The sequence below is a fragment of the Pyrgilauda ruficollis genome, unplaced genomic scaffold (genome assembly GCF_017590135.1).
Source record: "Pyrgilauda ruficollis isolate IOZ18807 unplaced genomic scaffold, ASM1759013v1 scaffold283, whole genome shotgun sequence".
In the NCBI taxonomy this organism is placed as follows: domain Eukaryota; kingdom Metazoa; phylum Chordata; class Aves; order Passeriformes; family Passeridae; genus Pyrgilauda; species Pyrgilauda ruficollis.
The window spans coordinates 7,712-25,814 of NW_024524189.1; the positions used below are offsets into that span (position 1 = coordinate 7,712).

The window sequence follows — 18,103 nt, forward strand, 5'->3', positions numbered from 1 at the left end:
GAGTCTGCCTCTGAACTGGAATAAAAACACAAACGTGATTCCAGAGGAGGCAGAGCCGGCCACCCTCGCAGAGCTGGGCAGATTTAGAGTTTCCAGCTCTTCTCATAGGACCCCAACTGCCTTTTTTTTTTTTTTTTTTTTTCATTTGCCCCGGCTTGCAGAAGGCTCGTGGGCACTTGGGAACCCACAGCCTCTCTTTGTAGGTCAGGTAATTGGGAGGCACTTGAAGTTTGACTCACCCACGACGAATGCTTGATCAGCCCTAAAACCAAACCAGGTCACCTCACCCCGCACGAGAAGCACCAAGGCACTCACTGCTCCTGCTGCTGCTGCTGCTGCTGGCCTGGTTTGGGCTGAAAAACAGCATTTTGAAGCTTTCACTGAGGACTCTGGCCTCCCTCCAGGGAAACTTGCCATTCCTGACAGCAGGTATTGCACGGGGAAGGGAAACGAGGGAGCATGGGCTTGGCTGGGTGCTCAGCCCCGGGCAGGAGAATGGGGGTGCAGGGCTGGTTCAGGGTCTGCTCTGTGACCCCAGAGGGGCCTGTGGGGACACTGGAGCCACCCCAGCTCCAGGGGGATGCTTCCAGGAGGATGTTTCTCTTGGAAAGGAGCAGTTTCCCCCGGGAGCTGCATCTCCCTGCTCCTCAGCAGCCGGTGCAGTGCGTGCTGCAGAGCCCTTCCAGCCCCACATCCAGCCCCACGAGGCTGGCGAGGTTGGGAACTCTTTCCTGGCTTGTGGGAATTCTCCCAAAGAGGCTGTGGAGAGGGGCAAAGGGAGCAGGGGGAAATCTGAGCAACTGTGGGATGCAGGAACACGGGTGACTCCTTGGGCTGGGTGGGAAGGGCTGGCCTGGGATTTTGGGGCTGTCTCAAGGGGTTCACTGCTGGGAAGAGCCTGGCTCAGCCTGGACAGGACCTGTGGGAAAGATGTTATGGAAACAGGGAGTTTCCATCCCATAAAACCATGTCTGAGCATCCCTAGGGATGGAGGCTGCAGGACAAGCCCTCAGGGCAGCAGCCCCACTCTGGCCACCTTTAAAGAGCTTTTTTTTTTTTATGTTTAGCTAGAATTTCCTGATTTCCTGACCCCATTGCCTCCTGTCCTGTCCCTGGGCCACGCCAGGAGGAGTTTGGTTCCCTCACCTTTACTCCCCCACCAGACATCCACCCCAAAGATCCCCCTTGAGCCCCCTCCTCTCCAGACTTTCACACTTCCAGGTGCTCCTGACCCTCATTCCAGAGTGTCCTCATCTCTCCTGTCCCCGAGGGAGCCCAGCCCTGCAGGCAGCACTCGGGGGGCTCTGGGCAGAGGGGCAGCACCCCCTGCCCCCCAATCGCCCCTTCTCCAAGGCAGGGCTGCTCAGATCTCCCTGCCACAACCCCACACTGCCTTCCCCGCTCCCGGCAGGGTTCGCTCCATGGTTTTTTACCCCCCAGACTATGCCGCAGCCCAGCCCATGGCGGGGGCCGGCCAGGCTTTGGTGCTGCCCGTCCTGCTCTGCTGCCTGTGCCCAGGTGAGTGACGGCGACAGGGCCACCAGGATGGCACCCGAGCCACGCCCTGGAGCCGCGGGGGATTTGGGGTGGGAACAGGACAATTACAGAGCTGTGGGGTTGAGGGGGAGCATTGCAGGGGGGCGTCCCGTGCCCTGCAGTTTCTTCTCCTTTCCTCTCCCCTCCTTGGAACGGGGACAATCCCAGGCTCCCGGGGCCATTCCCAGCCCCCTGCAGCCCCTGTGCCCAGCTCTGCCCCTGCAGCCCCGAGCACAGCCCTGCCCTTTCCAGGAAGGGCAGATGGAGCCGATAGCGCCTGAGAGCCGGGGCTGCTGCAGAGCTTCATCTGATAGGGAAGGGCAGCGCCCCCGCCGCCCTAATCTTGGGGATCAGAGCTCTCAGAGCGCAGGTTATTTCCCTGCAGTCATTTAAACATTAGAGCAAAAGCTGAAATCGGTGAAACCGGCGAAACGGGCCGTTTCTGACTGCCGGGATGAGTCAGCGGGGGAAGCGGTGGGGGGTTCATCCCAGCAGGGACAGAGTGTCCCAATCCCACCCAGCCTGGCTTTGGGACCCAGGGGCAGCCACAGCTCCTCTGGACACCCCGTGCCAGCGCCTGCCCACCCTCAGGGGGAGCAGCTTCTCCCCGGCATCACTCGTGCCCCCTTTTTACCCTCACCCCTGGGACTGAAAGTGAGCAGGGCGGGCTGTAATCCCCTGGCTGCAGGCTCCAGCCCTGCTGCGGCTGCATCCCAGGGGGCAAAGCCGCTCCCTGCCGAGCCCTGCTGTCCCGGGACAGCCCCGCAGCCCACCTGCTGCTGTCCCGGGACAGCCCCCCGAGCCCACCCTCTGCTGTCCCGGGACAGCCCCGCAGCCCACCGCTGCTGTCCCGGAACGGCCCCGGAGCCCACCCGCTGCTGTCCCGGGACAGCCCCCCGAGCCCACCCTCTCTGGCAGGTGCTGAGAGCTTCGAGTGCAAGGGGCGCGTGTGGATCGAGCCCGCGCCCGTGGTGCGCCTGGGCTCCGACATCGCCGTGGGCTGCCGCTCCTGGCTGGGCTGCCCCTCGCAGCAGCTCCTCATCCTCCTCAACTACAGCCGCCCCCCGGGGACCCCGCTGGCCCTGCCCGGAGGCGCCGTGCTGCTCCGGCTGCGCCGCTTCCAGATGCCCTTCGCCGTTGTCGCCTGCTTCTCCCGCTGTCCCCAGAGCGACCGCCTGCTGTGCGGCACGGAGCTCCGGGCGGGCTGTGAGTGCCCCCAGCCCCTGCCGAGCCCCGCGGAGCCGGGGGGGCCGTGCCCTCACCCGGCCTCGCCCCCGCAGACCCCCCGGACCCCCCCGGCAACCTGAGCTGCGCCATCGCCGAGGGCTCGGAGCGCCTGGAGTGCGGCTGGGAGCCGGGACGGGTCACGCACCTGCCCACCCGGCACAGCCTCCACCTGCGCAGGTGAGCCCCCGGGGGTGGCACCCGGTGACAGTCCCGGTGACAGCCCCGGTGACAGCGGGGCTGCCGTGCCCCAGTTCCACTTCCTACAGCTCACGTTTTGTCACCTCCTGCCCGAGAGCCGCAGGCTGCACCGCAGGCTGCGCTCTGCAGGGCAGGGGCAGTGCCCGGCTCGCATCCACCGTGCCCCCGCAGGTCAGCTTCCAGCGGAGGGGCTCCCTCCGAGACAAAGGGGGTGAACCCAGCCCTGCCCAAAGGCCAAAGCCCAGCCTGAAGCTGAAGCAGAGGTGCTGGCTGCTGCACGGTGTGCACAGCCCCACCCGGGGATGCTCCTGCCACCAAGGTCCCCACGGCGCCACCTGGCATGTCACAGCCCAGCCCAGGATGCCGTGGCTGGTTCCCATGGTTCCAGCCTGGCAGGCTCTCAGTTCTCCTGATTCAGTTTTAAGGATATTAAATCCCATCAGATGGAAGTTTTGTGAGGAGAAGGGACAAAGCTCCTGCCTAAATTTGGGATCAGACTGAAGCGTGCAGCCAGAAAGGAAGGAAGGAGTTCCCTTCCCAGTGTGAAAATACAAATCCCCAGCAGCAGTGTCAGGGAAGGGAGTGACTTTCCAGCTTGCTTTAGGGGTGACAGAGTCTGGGTTTGGGGATGGCCATGCCCTGGTCACGAGCTGTGACACCTCAGGAGCCAGGGTGGCTGTGCCAGTGCGGGGGGAGATGCTGGGACGGGCACTGACAGGTGCTGGGATGGGCACTTCTGCTTCCAGGGCGGTGGCACAGGGTGAGGAGGATGAGGAAGATGAGGAAGAAAAGACCTTCCCTGCAGACTCACCTGTGCTGCTGAGAGAGCTGCACAATGACAGCCACTACTCGGTGTGGGTGCAGGCCAGCAACGCGCTGGGCACTGCCCGCTCGGCCCCGCGGCGCCTCCGCCTGCAGGAGCTCGGTACGGCCACCTGGCCATCTGTCCGTCCATCTGTCCCCCTGTCCATCCATCTGTCCCCCCTTTCCTCCATCCATCCCTTGATCCTTTCCTCCTTCTGTCCATCCATCCATCCATCTGTCCCCCTGTCCATCCTTCCCTCCACTTGTCCATCCTTCCCTCCACCTGTCCCCCTGTCCATCCTTCCTTCCATCCACCCACCCTTTCCTCCATCCATCCCTTGATCCTTTCCTCCTTCTGTCCATCCATCCATCCCTTGATCCTTTCCTCCATCCATCCCTCCATCTGTCCATCCATCCATTCTTCCTTTCCTCCATCCGTCCATCCATCCATCCATCCATCCATCCATCCATCCATCCATCCATCATCTCTCCATCCTTCCCTCCATCCCTCATCCATCCATCGATCCTTCCATCCCTCCATTATCCCTCCACATCCCTCTCTCCCTCCATCATCCCTCCCTCCCTCCGTCCCCCCGTGAGCAGCACAGCATGCTGGGGCTGTGCGTGGCCACTCTGCCCTGCAGTGTCCCTGTGGGGACACCCCGAGCCCAAGGAGAGCCCCCTCTCCTCCCTTCCCTCCTGTCCCCACAGTGGTGCCCACTCTGCCCGTGGCTGTCGGCGCCGAGACCACGGACACGTCCCCTGCCATCACCACCACCCGCTGGAGGAGCCGGACCCGGCTGAGGAGCGTGCACTGCGAGGAGAGGCACAGGGCCACGGGCACCCCGACGTGGCACGTGAGCCCCCCGGGACCCCCAAACCCCCCCTACCTGTCCCCGGTGAGGAGGTGCCAGTCCCGCTCCCGCTGGAGACCCCGCGGGCAATGGGAATATTTGGGGTCATCCCAAACTCACCCCTTTGCTCTGTGCTGGTCCAATGGGCACCCCCAGGCAGGGCCCACTCGGGGGGCAGCAGAGGGCCTCGTGGGCAGGGTTAGCTCAGCTTTTTGAGCAAAAAGACGGAATTCCAAATATTTCCAAACGTTCCGCTTTGCGAGGACAGGGCACAAAATCCTGGGGGATGCTCAGTGCACACCCCAGACAAAACCACACTGGGGCAGGGATGGGAACACCCCCGAGTGCTGCCAGGGCTGAGCCTGACCCCCGCTGCCACAGGAGCCCCAAAATCCCCGTGGTGACACATGGCTCTGGCTGTGCCCCGCAGGGTGGCTCTGGAGGGGACAGGGCGGGTCGTGCCCATGCCCCGTGCCCGGGGGTGGCAGTGGCACTGGGGACCCGCTGGGCCGCGCTCCCCCAGCGCCCTGCTTCCCTCGCAGGTGGAGCTGTGTGACAAGGTGCCACAGGAGGGTCCCCGCTGGCAGCACGAGCTGCAGAGCGACACCGAGTTCGTGTTCCAGGCCAGGTGCCGGCTCGGCACCGCCCACAGCCCCTGGAGCGCCTGGAGCCCCCCCTTCCTGTACCGCACCCCCGAAGCAGGTGGGCTCAGCGCCGGTGACACCCGCGAGTGGCATTTGCCAGCCCTGGCACAGCTGTCCCCACCCTGGAGGGGGTTCAAAGTGCCTGCGGATGTGGCACTTGGGGACACGGGGCAGTGGTGGCCTCGGCAACGCTGGGGGTGGTTGGGCTGGATGTTCTCAGCGGGCTTTTCCCACCGAGCAGATTCCAGCATCCTTAGTGCCTTGCTTGCTGCCCTGGGTGGAAAAAATCACATCAGCCGAGGTGTCGCGACAAATCGCTGTCACCCTGAGGCAGCTCCGCGCATCCATGCCAGCTGCTGGCCTGGGCACGAGCCTGGCACGGCCGGCTGGGCCATCCCGGGGAGCCCAGGGGGAACGGGGGGTGCTCTCACCCCAAACAGCAGCGCCCGCGCTGCTCTCCGTCTGTGCCCTCTCCTCTGGCAGCCCGGGCGGGAGGGGCTTCCTGGGGGGCTGCGGCTGTGCGGGAGCCCCCGGCCACCCCGGTGTGTCACCCCCGGTGTGTCACGGCGTCCCCCCTAGAGGTGTCCTCCGGTGTGTCACGGGGTCACTCCCGGTGTGCCCTCCGGTGTGTCACGGTGTCCCTCCGGTGTGTCACGGTGTCACTCGCGGGGTACCCTCCGGTATGTCATGGTGTCCCTCCGGTGTGTCACGGTGTCCCCCTCGAGGTGTCACTCCCGGTGTGTCACGGTGCCACTCCCGGTGTGCCCTCCGGTGTGTCACGGTGTCCCTCCGGTGTGTCACGGTGTCACTCGCGGGGTACCCTCCGGTATGTCATGGTGTCCCTCCGGTGTGTCACGGTGTCCCTCCGGTGTGTCACGCTGTCCCCGCTCCTCCCGCAGCCCCCGCCGCCGCTCCCGCCGTGTGGCGGCGCCTGGGCCGGGCGCTGCCCGACGGCAGCCGCGAGGTGACGGTCTTGATCAAGGTAAGGCGGGTCGGGGCAGCCTCCGCGGGGTTTCGGCTCCGCTGCTCCTCCCCGAGCGGCCGCCGGTGCCGCCCTCCCCGAGGAGCCCTTCGGCCGCGGGGACGGCAGGAAAACCCCAGCCCGGCTCGGAGCCAAATCCCCCCATCCCCGTAAAAGCCCACCAGGCGGGGCACAGCGGTGCAGGTGTCTCGGCCATGCCCAGACCCTGTCGCTGTGCCCCGCAGCCGCTGGCCCCGCGGGATGCCCGCGGGCGGATCCTGGGCTACGCCGTGAGCGCCGGGAGCGCGGCGGGAGCGCGGCCGCTGTGCCGCACCGCCGGCACCGAGTGCACCGTGCTGGTGCCGCCCGGAGCCCGCAGCCTCCTCGTCACCGCCCGCAACGCCAAAGGGGTCTCCAGCCCGGCCAGCATCCCCCTGAACCGGGCTGCAGAGCAGGAAGGTACGGGGCAACCACGGGGACGGAGCGCATCGTGCCCGGGGTGCGGGGACACGCCCTGGCACAGCTCTGCCCGAGCCACCGGGGGCGCAGAGTCCTCCAGACAAGTCCCCTGGAGATGCTCCCCAGCTGGATGTGGCATCATGGAATTCTGAAGTGGTTTGGGTTGAGAGAGACCTCAAAGCTCAGCTCATTTCATTGTCCCGTGGACAAGGACACCTCCCACCTCCCATCCAGCCTGGCCTTGGGCACTGCCAGGGATCCAGGGGCAGCCACAGCTGCTCTGGGAATTCCAGCCCAGCCCCTGCCCACCCTGCCAGGGAACAATTCCCAATTCCCAATCTCCCATCCATCCCTGCCCTCTGGCAGTGGGAGCCATTCCCTGTGTCCTGTCCCTCCATGCCTTGTCCCCAGTCCCTCTCCAGCTCTCCTGGAGCCCCTTCAGGCTCTGGAATCTCAGCCCTTTATCTCCTGAAGCTGCAGCAACAAACTTATTTTTAAATTTGCCCTGCCCGTGTTGTCTGGCAAAGCAAAGGGTGCCAGGCTGCTCCCCTGCTCCAGAGCAGCTCCTGCAGCCTTTGCCAGCCCCCACTGTGAGCTGGGTCCCTGCAAACTGAAAAAGAAGGGGGGGAAAAAAAAACCCTTTTAAATCCTTTTAGGAGGAGCAGAGGGAACGGCCCCAGGCTGGGCCAGGGGAGCTCAGGGTGGATTTTGGGAATATTCCTTCCTGGAAAATTCTCCAGCCCTGGCACAACTGCCTGGAGTGGGGGTGGAGTCCCCATCCCTGGAGGGATTCAAAAGCCACATGGCTTTTTCAACCTGAATAATTCTGTGAAATACAGATCAATACATAAAGATAGAATATGTGTATAAATCTTTCTGTTTAGCTATAAACCCACCATATTCTATAATTCCCTGTTCACCCTTCAGTTTTCAAAGCCTTCCAGGAAAGCCACATTTGCCCTGGGCTGGGCTGACCCTTCCCAGTCTCCAAGGATGAGTTTGGGCTGACAGCCCTTTCCCTCTTTCTCCACAGAATTCCCAGCCCCAGAGGCCGTGGAGGTGAAGCCTGAGCAGCAGAGCAGGGTCCTGGTTCAGTGGCAGCCCCCCCAGGCCAGCCAGAGCCCCCCGCTCTGGTTCATCCTGGAGTGGCTCTCCAGCCCCCAGCACGGCCAGCAGGAGCAGTTCTGCTGGGAGAGAATCCCACGCGGGGAAACGCACACCTACATCCAAGGTAGGACACCCAGGATCCCCTCTTCTGCCTGGCACAGCTCCTCAGCACCTTATCAACCCAAAGCAGAATATGAATCCCAACTAGATTAGAAATCCAAACCAGATTATTAATCCGAATTAGATTCCGAACTATAAACCAGAAGTAGATTATAAATCCAAATCAGACTATCAATCCAAACTAGATTATAAATCCAAATCACACTATCAGTTCCAATTAGATTATAAATCCAAATCAGACTATAAACCAGAATTAGATTATAAATCCAAATCAGACTATAAATCCAAATCAGACTATCAATCCCAATTAGATTATAAATCCAAATCAGGCTATCAATCCAAACTAGAGTATAAATCCAAATCAGACTATCAATCCCAATTAGAGCATAAATCCAAATCAGACTATCAATCCCAATTAGAGCATAAATCGAAATGAGACTATCAATCCCAATTAGAGCATAAATCGAAATGAGACTATCAGTCCCAATAAGAGCATAAATCCAAATCAGACTATCAATCCCAATTAGATTATAAATCCAAATCAGACTATCAATCCAAACTAGAGTATAAATCCAAATCACACTATCAATCCAAACTAGACTATAAATCCAAATCACATTATCAGTTCCAATTAGATTATAAATCCAAATCAGACTATAAACCAGAATTAGATTATAAATCCAAATTAGACTATAAATCCAAATCAGACTATCAATCCAAACTAGAGTATAAATCCAAATCAGACTATTAATCCAAATTAGAGCATAAATCCAAATCAGACTATCAATCCAAACTAGAGTATAAATCCAAATCACACTATCAATCCAAACTAGACTATAAATCCAAATCACATTATCAGTTCCAATTAGATTATAAATCCAAATCAGACTATCAATCCAAACTAGAGTATAAATCCAAACCAGACTATAAATCCCAATTAGATTATAAATCCAAATCAGACTATCAATCCAAACTAGAGCACAAATCCAAATCAGGCTATCAATCCCAAATAGATTATAAATCCAAATCAGAATACAAAGGCACCTTCATTTGAGTGTGAGCCCCTGCCCACTTGTTTTTGGGGAGTGGGGCCATGGAGAGCCCTTAGGGAAGGAGGAGGAGGAGGAGGAGGAGGGCAGCAGTTGGAGATTTGAGGGCAGACAGTGGGATTGGGTCCCTGGGTGACGCTCACAGGGGAGGGAGGGGATGGGGAGGGAAAAAAAATGAATTAAAAATGAGCTGGTGGGCCAGGAACGACCCCAGACCCACAAGGGCCACCCCAGCCGCTCTCAGCACTGGGTAACCCTCCCCTGGCCCAGCCCAGAGCCTCCCCGCAGGCAAAATCCCATTTTTGGGAGGTAAATCTGTCCTCTCCCGGCAGGGGCAGCGGCTCTCCCGAGCGTGCGGCTGTACGCGGTGTATCCCGGCGGGATCAGCGCCCCCCGCCCAGGTGAGCCTGCCGGGGAAAGGCTGCTGCTCCTCACCTGGGGCATCCCCCGGGCTGGGGACCGGGCAAACCCTGCCCCGAGCAGGGCACGGAAAGATAAAACGCATTCCATCCCTGTATTTGTGTAAAACCCTAATTTAATGCATTTAATCGGTGTATTTAATACATTCCATCAATGTATTTAATACACAATCTATTTGTGTAAAACCCAAATTTAATGCATTTAATCGGTGTATTTAATACACTTAATCAATGTATTTCATACACTTAGTCAATGTATTTGTGTAAACCCCAAATTTAATACATTTAATCAATGTATTTAATACATTTAGTGTATTTCATACACTTAGTCAATGTATTTGTGTAAACTCCAAATTTAATACTTTTAATCAGTGTATTTAATACATTTCATCAATGTATTTGTGTAAAACCCAAATTTAATACATTTAATCAGTGTATTTAATACATTTAATCAATGTATTCGTGTAAACCCCAAATTTAATACATGTAATCAATGTATTTATGTAAAATCCACCTCTAGCTGGTCTTTGCTCCCTGCACAGACCCAGAACACCCAAGAACCTCATTTTCCTTCAGTGGAGTTGTTGTCCCTTTCCGTGGCAGAAAAGTGAGGTTGCACATGCAGAACTCACAATAAGATGTCACACATAAACCAAAATACAGCAGATATTTAAAAAAAAAAAGAAAAAAAAAAAAAAGGCAAAATATAAAAGCAAAATAGAGCTTTTCCAGAGAGCAGGGCCAGCCTGCCCTTCCCACCTGCAGTGGGAATCACAGAGCGCTTGGAAGGGACATGTGCAGCTGGGCCAGGCAGCTTCAGTGCTGGGAAGGGTTCAGGGGAGGAAAACCTCCTCTCCATCACCGGGGGCGGCTTTGGGCGCCCTCCAGAGCTGGGCAGGGCCTCGAGGGAGAGGCCAAGCTGTGACACCAGAGCGGGGTCTGTGACTCCAGAGCAGGGTCTGAGCCCCCAGAGCTGGGTCTGAGACACCAGAGCTGGGTCTGAGACATCAGAGCTGGGTCTGAGACATCAGAGCTGGATCTGAGCAACACAGCCGGGTCTGAGCCCCCAGAGCTGGGTCTGAGCCCCCAGAGCTGGGTCTGAGCCTCCAGAGCAGGGTCTGAGCCTTCAGAGCAGGGTCTGAGCCCCCAGAGCTGGGTCTGAGCCCCCAGGGCAGGGTCTGAGCCTCCAGAGCTGGGTCTGAGCCCCCAGAGCTGGGTCTGAGCCCCCAGAGCTGGGTCTGAGCCCCCAGAGGAGGGTCTGAGCCCCAGAGCTGGGTCTGAGACACCAGAGCAGGGTCTGAGCCCCAGAGCTGGGTCTGAGCCCCCAGAGGAGGGTCTGAGACACCAGAGCTGGGTCTGAGCCCCCTGAGCTGGGTCTGAGACCCCAGAGCTGGGTCCTCAGAGCAGGGCTCTCCTCTGTGGCACCAAATCAAGGACAAGTTATCCCGAGGGAATTGCTGAATTGGCCAGGATCAAAGCTGGCTGCTGATGTCAGCTCAAAGAGGCTTCTTGCCATGGCAGGGTCCTCAGCTGCAGACCTTCCCTCACTGCATGGAAATAACCAGGAAATTCATTCCCGAGGGGTGCAGGCACTTTGGGAATCACAGAATCCCAGACTGGTTTGGGTTGGGAGGGACTCAAAGCCCAGCCAGTGCCACGCTGCCATGGCAGGGACACCTCCCATCATCCCAGGCTGCTCCAGCCTGGCACTGCCAGGGATCCACAACTTCTCTGGAAAACCCGTTAAACAGCCTGGGAATGCTTGTGAAAAATGATGGATCTCCCCAGGGGGACTAAATCCTTGTTTTGGGTGCTGAGGGGAGGGAGGGATGTGCCGGGAAGAGGTTCTGTAGGTGGGGACAGGAGCTGACCAGCACCTCATTTAATTGTGGGGACACTGGAGAGCCCAGCAGAGCTGGAGTCACCCATGACTTCAGGGAGCTTAACTCTTCTCGTTACACCACTGCTTATTTTCCTAAAAAGACAGAACCAAGGCAGGTTTTGTGTCACCCAGAGCCCTGTAAAGGCACCACAGACAACCCCCCCCCTCTCTGTTGCAGCCCCTGCGGAGGAGCCGCTCCTGGGCAGCGCCTACAGCGAGCCGTCCCAGGGTAAGGAGGGCAGCCCTGCCTTGCTAAGCCAGGCTTTCTCCTGGCCACCAGCGGGAGGTTTAACCCCAGCAGCTCCTGGCAGCGGGAATTGGGAGCTCCCAGATGCTTTGGGGGGGTCAGAGCCGATAAAGGAGGTTTTCCCCACGTTCAGGGAAGGCTGTGTGCTGTCGGGGGTGAGCAGCACCCACAGAATGCAGGGTGGGTTTGAGTTCTGCTTTCTAACGAGGTTAAAATACAATGTCCAGTCCAAGGGGGACAGCCAAAACCAGGGAAATATCAAATTAACCTATGCAAAGGGCTGATTCCACCCTGCAGCCAGGACCAGGGGCTTGTTTCAGCAGTTCCACCATTTGGGGGTGCTCTGCTTGTAAAGGTCACCATCCCTGCAGCTCTTAAACCAAAAGCAAAACCAGCCCGGGCTGAGGAATTCACATCAGCATTTCTGAGCTGGGGCAGGAAATGGTGAGTGACTGCAGCACCGAGGCCATGACCTCCTCCCTGTCCCTCCTCCTGCAGATGATGACATCCGAGTTTTCCTGGGACTGAGCCTCAGCGTGCTCGGATTATCCGTTCTCTTTGCAATTGTGATGTTTAAAAAATCAGTCAGGAAAAGGTATTCCTTGCTCCTCCATATCTTCTTTTCTTATTTCCAATTCATAAGTTTTTACTCTTTTTTTTTGTTGTTGTTGTTGGTTTTTTTTGGTTTTTTTTGGTTTTTGTTTTTTTTTTTTTTTTTTTGTATATAGAAGAAATATAAAACTTCTTCTGGGATGTTTTAAAACCAATGACAGAGTCCTTTTCACCTCAGCCTGAGGGTAATCTCACACATTTATCAGACTGTTATATGAAAAGACTTTTGGTGCTCTACAGTAAGGCAGAGACCAACAGAAAAAGTCAAATAAACATGAAATTGGTGAAATTAAGGAACGGGGAACCCAGAGTTTCCAAGTCTGGGTGTTCTTCATGTGTCCTTCCCACCCAGACAGTTTCATCCTGCATGAGGAATATCTGAATAACCCACTGGAGTAACGTTTGGGGTTTGTTTTTGCCTTTTGTGAAGGGTTAAGGCCGCCCTGGTGTCCCTGCTGCCCAAGTGGCTGCTTGAGGACTTTCCCCGCGTGGAGAACAGCAGCGTGGTGAAGTCACTGCAGGTGAGGGCACAGTTATCTCCTGGCTTTGCTTCCCCTCACATTAAAGCTTGGCTTTACTGAATTATTCAGGGTGGGAAATCCCTCTGAGACCATCGAGTCCAACCAGCACTGTCCCGATTTTAAATCCCTGCAGGGAGGGGGACTCCACTCCTGTGCCAGGGCGGGACAGCCCTTTCCACAAAGAAATTTTCCCTAAAAATCCAACCTAAAGCTCCCCTGGCATGAGTTGAGGCCATCTTCTCTGGTAATATTCCCTGCTAGCTGGGAGAGGGCAGCTGCTGTGAGGAACAGGGATGGGGAGAGGCTTCAGTTCTGAGGTGCTGGGAACTGCTCAGGAATCATTTCCCAGGCTGGAATCTCTGAGGCCTTTAAACCTGAATTCCACATTTTCTGTATTCTGTTAAACCTGAATTCCACATTTTCTGTATTCCCTTAAACCTGAATTCCACATTTTCTGTATTCCATCTAACCTGAATTCCATATTTTCTGTATTCCCTTAAACCTGAATTCCACATTTTCTGTATTCCCTTAAACCTGAATTCCACATTCTCTGTACTCTGTTAAACCTGAATTCCACATTTTCTGTAATCTGTTAAACCTGAATTCCACATTTTCTGTACTCTGTTAAACCTGAATTCCACATTTTCTGTAATCTGTTAAACCTGAATTCCACATTTTCTGTATTCCATGGCCACAGCTGCCCGGGGCCGGGAGGGACCTCACATCTCATCCCATTCCCTCCCTGGGCCCAGGCTGCTCCAAGCCCTAATGAGAGCTCTCCTGTTACCAAACCCTGCTGCCTCAGCCCTCGTTTTTCCCCAGGACAAGGCAGATTTCCCCAGCTCCATCCTCCAGGAGCCCTTCCTGGCCTCCGCTGACCCCGCACTCTCGGATGTCCAGGAGGTGCCGGCGCAGGAGCAGCACCAGAGCCTGGACAGCGAGGCCAGGGCGGAGGTGCCCGAGCCCAGGGAGGTCCCAAGGACCGTGGTGGTCCCCAGCAGCCCGTCCCCGGGGCAGTTGGGTGCCTACAAGCCCCAGCTCTCCGGCGGGAACGCTTTGGGATACGTGGCCGCCGGGATCCACCAGGCGCAGCCGCCCGCGGCCATCCCGCAAGCAGAGGTGGGAATGTCCTGCCTGGACTACAGCAGCCCCGTCCCCCAGCTGTGGGAGCAGCAGGGAGGGACACCCCAGCTGTGCCTGCTGGACAAGATCAACCTGGTGCTCAACAGCAGCCTGGAATTCCCGGGGCAGGCCGGACACGGATCCGTCCCGGAGCGGCGCTGGGAGCCGCCCGGCGATGGCCCCGAGCAGATGCTGGTCCCCGAGGAGCTGCTGTCCTGCCTGAGAGCCACCAACAGGGACCCTGCCTCCCACAGAGCATGGCAGGGCTGCTCTGAGAGCAGCTGGAATTGGGGATAAAGCCCTGGAGCAGCGGCCGAGGCGGTGTCAGCACCGGGATTGCCGATGGGAGAGCCAGAGCAAAACTCCCGAGTGGAATGTTGCTCTCTTACTCCACTGCAGGATCTTGTGGCTGCCTGGGAATCCTGGGCCGGCAAATCCCAGTTTTAACCTTACTTCACACTGGCAGAAGCAAAAAAAACCCATAAAGCTTGGATTCCTGAAATGCCAAGCAGGAGATTCCTGCAGGATGCAATTATCTTCAATTACTGCTCAGCATCGTCCTCTCGTTAAGGGTTTGGAGCACTTCATTCCCAAATGTTTGGAGCACTTCATTCCCAAAGTTTGGAGCATTTCATTCCCAAATGTTTGGAGCATTTCATTTCCAAGAGTTTGGAGCATTTAATTCTCAAATGTTGGAGCACTTCATTCCCAAAAGTTTGGAGCACTTCATTCCTGGAGCTAATTGCAGTTAAAATGGATTAAAAAATCCCTCAGACATCCTGGCAGAGAAGTGGAAAATATTTTGGGATTGCTCCTCATGAACAGATACCATGCCAAGGAGGATTTATGTGTCACATTGGTACCAAGAACACGGAATATTTTCTGTATTCCATTTTCCTCCCGTTCCCAATAAAAACCCACTCAGGTGAGAACAAACCTCCACCTGCTGCCAGGCTGATCTAAAAACAGTGACAAAACACTGGTCACTGGCCAAACCCTTCCCTCTGGGTGAGGGATTTATCATCTCACAGCACCTTGTCACCCCTCAGCCTGGCTGGGAAGGGCAGTGTGGCCCAGGAAAATGGGATTTATCCAGCATGGATTTGGATCTCTGGGCACCCAGGAGGTGAAACACAGCAGCCTCCTTCCTTCAGCAGCCCTGAAACCATTTCCAGGTGTTCTGGGACTTACAAAATATTCCCAATTTATTTTTTTTTCCCAGTTGTTCCTAGGTACTGTGAGCATTTCTCCATCAGCTGTTGCACAAGTGGATTAATTTTGTTGTTTGTCCTCAAGCCTTCCAAACCCCCCTCGCGTGTGCTGTGCCTGTTCCTCCCTGCCCCAGGAATCTGTCACTGCTTCCAGAGGGGCAGTGCCCTGCCAAGGAGGGGAGGATTCTCCCTCAGAAGCAGAAAACCAACACAGAAATGGGAGTGTGGCATGGCAGGGAGCTCAAAACTAAATTAGAGAGTGCTGCCTGGGCAGGAAGGAAATTGTACAAGAACACCACACGACTCTGAGCAGCCCAAACATGAGGAGGGGGGGGAAGCTTTATTTTTTTTCAGCGTCCACATCCTGAGACTTGTGGTGCTCTTTCACCTGAGCTGCCAAAGCTCGGGGGGGAATGCTCCTCCAGCCAGCAAACGGGGCTGGTCCTGCCCTTCAGGAGCTGCTGGGTGGATTTCCAGCCCTGGGAATCCTACAAATCCCATGGGCAGAGGAGCACAGCTCCTGTTCTCCCAGCAGCAGGGCAGGGATGGAGAATTCCCAGCTCCCACCACGGATGGACACCAGAGAGCCACCAGTGCCACCCTCCCACTGATCCCTGGGAGATGCAGGAAATATTTCTGCTAATAAAGGGAATATTTCTGCTAAAGGAAATATTTCACAGGTGCCCAGAGCAGCTGGGGCTGTTCCTGGATCCCTGGCGGTGCCCAAGGCCAGGCTGGACACTGGGGCTGGGACAGAGGGAGGTGTCCCTGCCATGGCAGGGGTGGCACTGGGTGGGATTTAAACCATTCTGGGATTCTGTGATCCCAAACACCATCCCAGGCTGCTCAAGCCCCATCCAGCCTGGCCTGGAACACTCCCAGGAATGGGGCATCCCATGAATCCCGTCACAGAGTCACTCCCAGCTGATTTAACTTCTCAGGGTTCCCTCCTTCCCTCAAATATTACAAACCCCCTCATTTTTGATATCAGGGTTTTCTATCCCCTGTTTTCAGTTTGGTTTTACCATTGGCAGTCGGATCCAGTGGCAGAGATTCCCACTTGTTTATCGGCTCAGGAATGAGCTCCACAGTTTTCAGGACCCCCAGAGATGCACCACGGTGCTGTCCCATCACCACCAAAGTTCTGACAAAGAAAGGTTTTTATATAAAGGGAAGGAGGGAACAAGTGAAAAGAAACAAGGAATGGGGTGCAGGCAGTTCAGGGGGTGGGAGAGCAGAGAATTCAGAGAGAGCAGAGAGAGCCACCCACCCCTGCTCTGAACTGCAGCCCTGCAGAGCTCCTCACAAGGGGAGCCCAAGGTGCAAGGAGATCCCACCACCCCAGAGATCAGCCAGACTCCCCCGTGGGACTTGTTCACCTCTCCAAAAAGTCAGCTCAGAAGTGATTTAACCTGAAACGAGACTGAAGAAACAATGAATAAATTTAACACACAATAAATGGTGTATTAAACGTGCATCTGAGCTGCAGTTTTAAACCCTTGGTGCCACTGCCATGCAGGAGGACGTGGAATTTATTCTGGTTTGAGGTTGGCAGCACAGAGCTGGGTTTAGGCTCAGCTTAGTCACCAACTGATGGCGTGACCTTCATTTGCTCCTCATCTACAGAGTCTGGGTTAGTGCAGCTGGCAAAGCCTCAGCACCAAAGGCCAAAAGCCTCTCAAAGCCTTTGGGAAGAGCAGCAGGACCAGGAGAGGATGGGAACCTGCCCTGAGTCTCCTCTGCTGCTGGGTTTGGCTCTGGGTGTGCAGCCCCAGCCGTGCTGGAAGCCCTGCCAGGGTCTGGCTGTCAGTAAATTGTGGAGAGATGGGGTGGCAGATAAAGGCACTGCAGGGGCTAAAATTGGATTTCAGGCTGGGAGGTGTCACAGAGCTCAGTAACACCCTAGGCCTTGGGGGATTTCTGAGCACACAGAGCGGAGATCAAAGCCCAGATTGTGACCAAGGCTCGAGCAAAGCTGCAGAGAAGTGCCTGGCTCAGCAGAACCCTCCTGAAAACGTGCCAGGGCAAAGCCAGCAGCGGCTGGGGCAGCCCCACGACCAAACTGGGGATAATCCTTAAAAAATGATGGGATCTGGGGCAGCCTCACAACCAAACTGGGGATAATCCTTAAAAAATGATGGGATCTGGGGGAGCCTCTCCCATCCCTGAGCCTTCGTGGGGCTTGCAGGAGGGTGAGCAGTCCTGGCCAGGGCTGAGCTCAGTGGCACAGACTGAAAGCAGGCTGGTGTTTCAGAGCACAGGATGTGAGAGGTGAGGCTGTGGCTGGCTCTCACCAGTGCCAGCCCCCAGTGCCACCTTCCCAGGGCAAATCCCACCAGGATGGCAGCGGGAGGGCCGCGGGAGCAGGGCTGGGATGGAGGAGCAGAGCTGCACGCAGAGAACACACAGTGAGTGGCAGAGGTGAGTGGATGAACAGGCAGACTCTGGGATTGCTGCTCCCCAAACCAGCCCAGCATTCCCTCAGCAGAGAGGAGTGGATCTCGCCCCAGGATCAGGGACAAGCCCACGGGCTGAGCCTCTGGAGGACGGAGCTGTGGGTGTGTTCTGTGCACCACCGGATCTCCCAGAGCAGCGCTGCTGGACCCAAACCCTCCTTGGGCCCTCCCTCGGCTGGGCTGGCAGCAATGGGATTTTCCAGGCTGAGTCACTCATTCCATCCTGCTGGGGACAGCACAGTCACAAAGGGATGGGGAACACCGAGCCACTGCTGAGGGACAGCCAGCCACAGGGAGGGACGGCTCCTTCTGCTGCTGCAGCTGGGGCCAGCTCAGCTCCAGGGGCTCCAGGGAAGCAGAGAGGGACACCAGAGGGAAGTTATGGAGCTGCTGGAGCTGCTGCAGGGCTGGAGCCCCTCTGGAGCCAGGCTGGGAGAGCTGGGGGTGCTCACCTGGAGAGGAGAAGGATCCAGGGAGAGCTCAGAGCCCCTGGCTGGAGAGGAGAAGGGCTCCAGGAGAGCTGCAGAGGGACTGGGGACAAGGATGGAGGGACAGGACACAGGGAATGGCTCCCACTGCCAGAGGGCAGGGATGGATGGGATATTGGGAATTGGGAATTGTTCCTGGCAGGGTGGGCAGGGACTGGCACAGGTGCTCAGAGCAGCTGTGGCTGC

The 18,103-nt window shown here is 56.9% G+C and overlaps 1 protein-coding gene across 1 annotated transcript; it reads left to right on the forward strand.

Annotated features, from left to right (window-relative positions):
• Positions 1-1,421: 1,421 nt before the first annotated feature.
• IL23R (interleukin 23 receptor) lies at positions 1,422-14,059 on the forward strand. Its single transcript, XM_041472194.1, has 14 exons — positions 1,422-1,518; positions 2,455-2,742; positions 2,817-2,940; positions 3,708-3,886; positions 4,477-4,664; positions 5,162-5,321; positions 6,163-6,245; positions 6,470-6,683; positions 7,717-7,914; positions 9,292-9,360; positions 11,439-11,489; positions 12,006-12,102; positions 12,550-12,640; positions 13,463-14,059. Exons 1-14 carry the CDS (start codon positions 1,422-1,424, stop codon positions 14,057-14,059), a joined length of 2,436 nt encoding a protein of 811 aa, XP_041328128.1.
• The last annotated feature ends 4,044 nt before the right edge of the window (positions 14,060-18,103 follow it).